Source organism: Brassica oleracea, chromosome C7 (genome assembly GCF_000695525.1).
Source record: "Brassica oleracea var. oleracea cultivar TO1000 chromosome C7, BOL, whole genome shotgun sequence".
Taxonomy (NCBI): domain Eukaryota; kingdom Viridiplantae; phylum Streptophyta; class Magnoliopsida; order Brassicales; family Brassicaceae; genus Brassica; species Brassica oleracea.
Genome location: NC_027754.1, coordinates 46,863,924 through 46,871,318, shown reverse-complemented (window position 1 = coordinate 46,871,318; position 7,395 = coordinate 46,863,924). Strand labels below are relative to the sequence as shown.

The 7,395-nt window shown below is 37.2% G+C and overlaps 1 protein-coding gene and 1 long non-coding RNA gene across 3 annotated transcripts; one reads left to right on the top strand and one right to left on the bottom strand.

Moving 5' to 3' along the window:
• Positions 1 to 831: 831 nt before the first annotated feature.
• Positions 832 to 2,492, top strand: LOC106305252. 2 transcript variants are annotated; one of them, XR_001262947.1, is made up of 7 exons: positions 832 to 882; positions 998 to 1,039; positions 1,518 to 1,598; positions 1,748 to 1,896; positions 1,966 to 2,080; positions 2,171 to 2,226; positions 2,299 to 2,492. It is a non-coding gene; the product is annotated as an uncharacterized LOC106305252 (long non-coding RNA). The 2 variants fall into 2 exon arrangements; XR_001262946.1 differs by having other exon boundaries at positions 1,518 to 1,896.
• Positions 2,493 to 2,720: 228 nt separating this feature from the next.
• On the bottom strand, positions 2,721 to 5,475 carry LOC106305075. The gene is made up of 4 exons (XM_013741455.1): positions 5,175 to 5,475; positions 4,883 to 5,079; positions 4,520 to 4,798; positions 2,721 to 4,413 (listed from the first exon to the last, which is right to left on the bottom strand). Exons 1-4 carry the CDS (start codon positions 5,385 to 5,387, stop codon positions 3,093 to 3,095), a joined length of 2,010 nt encoding a protein of 669 aa, XP_013596909.1. The 5' UTR covers positions 5,388 to 5,475; the 3' UTR covers positions 2,721 to 3,092.
• Between the last annotated feature and the right edge of the window lie 1,920 nt (positions 5,476 to 7,395).

The window sequence follows — 7,395 nt, the reverse complement described above, 5'->3', positions numbered from 1 at the left end:
TCAAAAGAATCTCTTAATCAATTCGCACATTATGGTTTGTACGATGATGCTTTTATTCTTGTAACCGTTTGAATCTCTTAATGAAAAAAGTTGGTGCACAACACTTCTCAAAAGAAACACTAGCTCTGATTGCTCCATATTCTCTTCCTCCATATTTCAGTTTACTCTTCAGCTTCGTCGTAGTTAGATCAACGACCTTCATCAAGAACAGCACGGGTCTCCTCTTTACGAAAAAGTATTCGGTGAATTTATGGGATAGCTTCTCTGATCTAACTGTTTTGTGGGTTAAATAAAAGCTCAAAGGAGTTTAACTGAGTTCTGTGTGTCTTATATTCTTTTGGTTGGTTTCCTTGGTTTGATAATTGCATTAGTCTAAACATTAGACTATGAGTTAAAGTCGAAAGATTCTAATCTAATATGTGAGAAACATGAACGGATCTACCTCTTACGTTTATGCTAGTTTTGTGCAAAATTAAGCGTATGGTTTTTTTTTTTTTTTTTTTTTTTTTTTTTTTTTTTTTATAGAGAGAAGCTGAAAATTAAAGTTTTTCTAAAGAATAAAGTAACTAAATTAAATCCTTAGTCACATGCGGCGGATGTAACTCGAAATTATTATAACAAAATTCACTCACCTACAAAAAAAAAAAAAAAGATACAAGGGGTTATTATTGAATCTAGATCACTGGTTCGAAATTTCGGCAACGGATCCTTTTCCTCTTTTTCAGTAAATTGGTTTAGGCCCGTTAAATATGGGCCAAACTGTCCCTCTAACTTGGACAGAAGGTTTCGCACTGCAGCGTATTTCGCGCGGCGAGGAGAGGGTTCGAATCCTCTGTAGATACTCTCAATTGGGCAGTTCATCGCCACATTTTCTACCGAGACGTAAGTTTATTTATATTCCTCAGATCTCCGAATCGGACTTTGGACTCTTTCGTTGTTTAATCTCGTTTGACCGATCTGGCGTTCTGGGTTTGTTGATCTTCGTTCCTCTTTTCAGGATTCTGATCTGCGCGGGAAGTTCAGTGCCAACCGAGACGTGGTATTTCACTCTTCTCATCTTAGAGAGCTTAATTTGGTAGAGCTGTGAAGATCGCTATTTAAGAGTGTTTTGATGAGAAAGTTGGTGGCTATAGATGTGGGAAGTGTGTTTTTGATTACTCTTGTCTGCTAGACTTCCAAGTGTTCCGGTCCTTATATTATCTAATACGTGATAGATGACAAGATTAGTGATTGCGAATTTACTCTTTGACTCTATCGTATTTGTTTCCCCTTGCATAGTGACTCTTGTGTTGAGTTGGTGTTATTACAATGTAGAAAGAGCTCTGTTTTTGCGATGCATTAAGCTTATGATTAATGTTTCTGTGTTAATTTCATCTACTTAAGCAGCTTATATTGAAATTCTTTGTTCTTCCATCTCCTGACTAGATGACAACATTAGTGATTGGGAATTAACCAGTATGAGTCTATCATATTTGTTTCCTCCTTTGGTCTGATCCTTTATTGTGGCTTTCTTGTAGGAGGATGTTGACAAAATGATTGCTCATGGTGAAGCAGAGTACGACAAGTGGCGGCACCCCTGATCCTTATTCCTTACGTCCGTAAACATCTCGACCCTTAAATGAACTGTGGTAGATTTGATAGCAAGAAATGTTTGTTAGGTTTATGGAAGTTCCTCTCTCAGGCTAGAGATGAACAAGTGTTCATTTCCTGAGTTTGACACTAACGACTCACTTTTTTCATTTGGTAGTTCTAGGGGCGGCTCCTGGTAAGGAGCAGTTGCTCAAGTAATAGCCATCGATGACAATGAAGACAGTGTTTGTCATCTGAGCAGTGAAGAGTCCAACTCTTCTTCAGAACCTGAGAGGGCAGAGACAGTCCCCAGAACCAGGAACACAGGTCTAAACTCTAAACACACTGTTAGCTTCACTTGGTTCGACTGCTTTAATAAACAAGCTGTGGTTCCAGGTAAAGAGACGGTTGTGGAAGATTCTGATGAATCGTTTAGCTCAGAGGCAGTTCTTATTCTCTAGTCTCGGCGACGAAGACACACTCGCTTCTGTGACAAACTCCAGGAAGAAAGGTGAAAGACAATTAGCTTTCATCACTTGGATCATTTCTGCAGTCTTTCTATTTATCTAAAACTGTTTTTGTCTCTTGCAACCTGATACAGGAAAGTCCAAATCATCAACCAGTAGGAGTTCTGTTTCCGTGACGAGGAAGAAACGCGTAAACCCCATTTGCTTCATTTCATCATTTAACTAGGGCATGAATACTTATCTTCAAATGTTTTTTTTACAGAGTCTACAATCCTAAAACCAGAGGCGTATCTGGATGATCCGATGAATCTTTATTTTGAGTTGCTTTAAAACTTTGATTAAACCAGTTGTTGTTGCTCAAAAAATAAAGAAGATTAAACCAGTTAATATTTCCAGTAGAGAAAAACTACTGTTCTATGTTGGCTGTCTCAAACTCGGCTTAAACAGATTCGAAAAGCAAGAATTTTTTATTCCTTTTGTTGTGTTGTTGGACATCAACCAACTATTTGTTTATATCCTTAAGAGTTCACTTGTACATGAACTTAACATACTTGTAAGTTCACAATGTTTCAATGAAAATAACGATCAATAAAAAACCATTGAATCCTACAAAACTGGTGCTGTTTAATTAGCTTGCTTTCTCCAAGAGATTTTTTTCCAAAAAAAAAAAATAAACATGTTCTTATATTTGCAAATGTTGTTGGTACTTTGGTGCCTAAACAATCTCCACAGCAACAAGAAATCTAAATGCCAATATGGAGAAAAACGCATTATAAAGTCAAAGACAAGTTTCTCACAATCTTAAGCAACTCTCAGAACAGGTCATTTTGTCTATCAAGAGAGAACATATCCAAGTTACTCACCAATAGTATTCAACGTTTTTTTTTTTTTATCTTCTAAAGTCTGGTTTCCAAGGAGTCATCTTCAGCCCCACCTTTCATCTTCTTCGGATGACAAACCACAAGTATCATAACACGAGAAAAAACCTTCAAATATCAAATGACAAACCAAATAGTACGAGTATCTTCATGACATCCCCATCTGTCATCATCACCTTCATCCCCACCTGTCATCATCATCTTCATCTTCATCGGAGGAGGAGGAGGAGGAGGAAGAAGCAGGTTCCAGAGGAACTGAACCCGAGGAAGCTATTGCTACTGGTCCGAGAAGAAAAGCCGGTGTGTCATCATCACTAGAGCCCTCTTCATCCTCATCTTCTTCAGAGGTATCTTCCCCAACAAAATAACAAAGCCTTGTAATCTCTTCAGGTTGAACCACAGTTATTGTCTTATTGAGCCACCACTCCACTTCGAGTTTCCCATTCCCCATTCCAACAACAAATCCTCGATCTCCTGAACCAGATTTCTTAGCAACAACATCCGAGATATGAAACCTATATTCTGCGTGAGGCTGTAGCTCAGAAATAGGCACAAGCTCAGGTTTTTCTTCTTTAACCCACTCCACACATGCTATCCTATCTACCACAAACCTCACAAAGCCCACCCCTTCTCCTTCCTTCTTAGCTACAAATTGACCACTGAAGAACTCTCCACTCTCCACCAATTCGGTGCTGCTAATGACCTCAACAAAGCCTTCTTGCCACTTCACCTTGACCATGCTCCTCACTCCAGCAATTACAAACTCTTTTCCTTCAAAAATACACCTACTACCCAGAGACCAAAACGAACTAGTAGCTCTAGGATCATGGATTCTTTCAGCATAACCATACCAAAACGTCTTAGCTGGCTCCTTCTCTTCTCTCAACGGATTGCAATGAATCCATTTTACCTCCACCATATGTGCCTTGTGTTGAGTGATAACTCCTGTAAGAGGATCATCATATACATGAACAATCACTTCTTGCCCCACATAATACGGCTCCTCGAGATAACTTTCAGCCGCAGTTTTGAAAATGGGCTCATAATCTTTTGTCGCAGCTTCTGGAACAGTAATTGTAACGCCAGTTTCTAGGTGGACTTTCACCTTCAATTCTACACCTTCAACTGCACCAAACCATGAACCATGAACGACAGTGTCACCCACAAAGAATCTTCTATTCCGCTCTAATGACTCTGTTCCTATGTCACGGTGAGCTATCGTTTTTCCGTCAGAAGATGCTAAATCAACCCTCATGTCTATTCCACATATAATCCCGAGCTTCAGATGATCTGTTACCAAACATACCGGTTGCCCATGAAAGAAGGATCTCGAAACAACAACCACCTCGTCCTTCCGGAGCTCTTCTTTTTCGGCTTTATCAATAGGGAAGAGAAACAGCTTATCATCTTCACGGCCCACACGGCTAACTTTTTCTGTTTCCCTGTTCATCACAATATCGCCATCCAATATCTCCGTTTCCACAGTTTGCTTCAAACCCCTTTATGTTAAAAAACAGAGGAGATGATAAGCAAAACAGGAAAAAGTAAACAATAGAGGCAAACAACTTCAATAAATGAGCTAGATAGAGTTAAAGAACGTGTTACCGAGAGAAGAGTGGTTGCTGCTGCAGAGTCAGCACTTGCTCAATATCTGGCTGGAGCGGACAAACAATCATGGTCACCAAATATGTTGCCATATTTGGTGACTCATGGTAAAATACTACCTTACGGTTCCCTTCAACCTTCTCTTCCAGGATTGGCATGTTCGAAACCGCTGCAAACTCCACCGGAAGTTCCATAGCAATTGTAAACCTCGCCTTGTACACCGGTTCATCCCAGCAGGGGAAGAAACTCCGAGCACACTTCTTTTCATTGTAGCCAGAGCTAATGCACCAACCAAGAACAATCATCAGTTCAAAACAATATTTTATTTGTACCAATTTATACTTTAACGTTCTAATACCATACCGTATGAAAAGTCCCTTTGTTATTTCTCCACTGAAAACCAAATCGAGAACTCCTTGGCCTCTGGGGAGATAGGATTCAAACTCCAGAACAATTTTTTGTTCATGGTATTTGATTGCAACGACTCGAAACTTGGATAACTTGGATGATGAAGGAATGGTACTGGTGTTCAGGGATAGATCTCCTCCGCTCAGAACAACCTAGAGAAAATCAATCACAAGAAACCTAAAGCTAAGATTCTCTACCAGAAACATCTAATCAAGCTAAGATTCTTGGTATCTCTTACAGATCGTACCTCAGAGGATTCACAAGGCGTGAATGAAGCGGCATCTCTGTCCACGGATAGACCTACTCCGCTCAGAACGATAAATCGAACTTCCTTGACTAGTTTGACGTTCACGGCGACGGTCCCGGTGAAAGAGCCGGCGACGACGTCGAGATCTAGTCGGAGATCGTAGGCACTGGGGACGGCGTAATCGGGAAGGAGAGGACCTGTGAACTGACTCATCTTCGAAGAATCGATTCGATTCGATTCGTTTCCGCGTCGAGATCTGGTGCTTTTAGGTTTACTAGGGATTTTTCCGCGCTAAGCCCGGGGTTTTTGACTGTTATATCTTTTTAATATATAATCCACATATATCATGGCTATGATATATAACATATAAATCGTATATCAAATTTGCAATGATTTAAACTCAAAATTTGCTTATTATTACTATCAAAAAATATATTTGGGATGCTGAGCAAACATGTGAGATGAATAGAAAGCATTTGTGTTAGCCTAGAAATGGTTAAATATTAGTGTATTTTATTTATTATCACATAATTCTCGTGTGTTGATTTGCTTCGGCTATATACAAAGAGGCGGAGAGCATTTGTGTTGTCTAAGCTTTAATTATGATCCATATAGATTCTAAGAATACATTTAGATTCTGTAACACCGTACATAAGAGCTTCATTATTAGTAATTAAATGGATTAATAAATATAGCTTAGTCGAAAGCAGCACAATCATTAATCAGAATATGGACTTGTGCTTGTGTTATTTCCTCGTGTAGGCAATACAAATGCTCAGCCGCTTTGTATAGCCGAAACAAATCAGCATGAGCTATCTGATTATAAATAAAATCCACAGAAATTTAACCATCTTAAGGCTTTTTAGATTCAATTATTGTATAAAATCTACAATCTTGTTCTCAAAATCAATGTTCAAGTGATTCATGTTTGTTAACGGAAACAAAGAGAAAGAGGAAAAACGGTGAGAACGATCCATTTAAATTTTGATGACCTATTTATCTGTGGCATTAAAAAGGCATGAGTATTAGAATTATGTGGAAAAAAAAAAGAGAACATGTTGAGAAGAGATAAATCTTGAAGCTGACATTTAATTACGTACAAAAGAAAATCAAGAGCTTAGTAGATCTAATGACGTGAAGCTCGTGGTACCGTCGCTAATCTAAACTAATCCTCAGCATGTTAATTGCGTCGTTAAGCCTGTCATTAGGCATACACAAAGAGCTAACTCATGCTTTGAAGCATCTCAAGTTCGTAGAAGAGAATGGTCGAAACACAATCAAATTTGCTTTGAATTTTTTTTATAAAAGCTTTGAACAAATATTCACAACTTGATATTTAGATTTTAAACTTTGCATGGAATTTTATTCAAAATCATAAATTACTAAAACTATTAAACATTTCACAAAAAACATATAATACGTAAATGTAATAGTTACTGTAAAAAAACATATAATACGTAAATGTAATTTATCTTTAATTATGAGATATATTAACAAATATCACAATCTTAAATATATAATTGTTATGTGTCACGATCATGTTTGTAAGTGATACCGTATTTGTGAATTTTGTGTTTTGATGTGGTCATTGATTTTACTTATTGCCTATGGGGTTCATTTGTGTTGTTTTAAGGTTTTGATATTGTATATGATTCTTGAATTTTCCGTTTTACTAACAATTTTTCAATTTATATTTTTTTCCTTATCTGAACTTCTTGTGTTTTTCTTTATGTCTTTGCTACAAACTCTTTTGTTACTCTTCCTATCATTTACTTATCTGTAGTGCCACCTTATTCAACTTTGTATAATGGTTTTTTATTTTACTTTTACTTCAGTCTAATTTACATTGCCACTTATTTGACTGTATCATTTTCCTTGAGTTTTTTTCCATTCTTTTCGTTTCTCGTTTTGTTATGATTCCACAAATCTAAAAACCTAGCTTGTGCCTAGTGATACTAAAGTTTATTTCACATTGAAGCTTAGGGGGATGTATTCAATTTAACATTTGATGTGATTTGATTTTTAATGGGGTTTTAGATGATTTCAATAAGTTGCAGAGATTTAAGTGATTTTTGTTAAACTACTCTAGAATATCACCTAAAACTATGGGATTTGGGTTTTAATTTTTTTAACTAAGAAATCCTACCCAAATACCCTAAAATCACCTGAAAACTTTAAAACTTCACAATTTAAAATATTTTCAATAACAGTGGATTTCAGA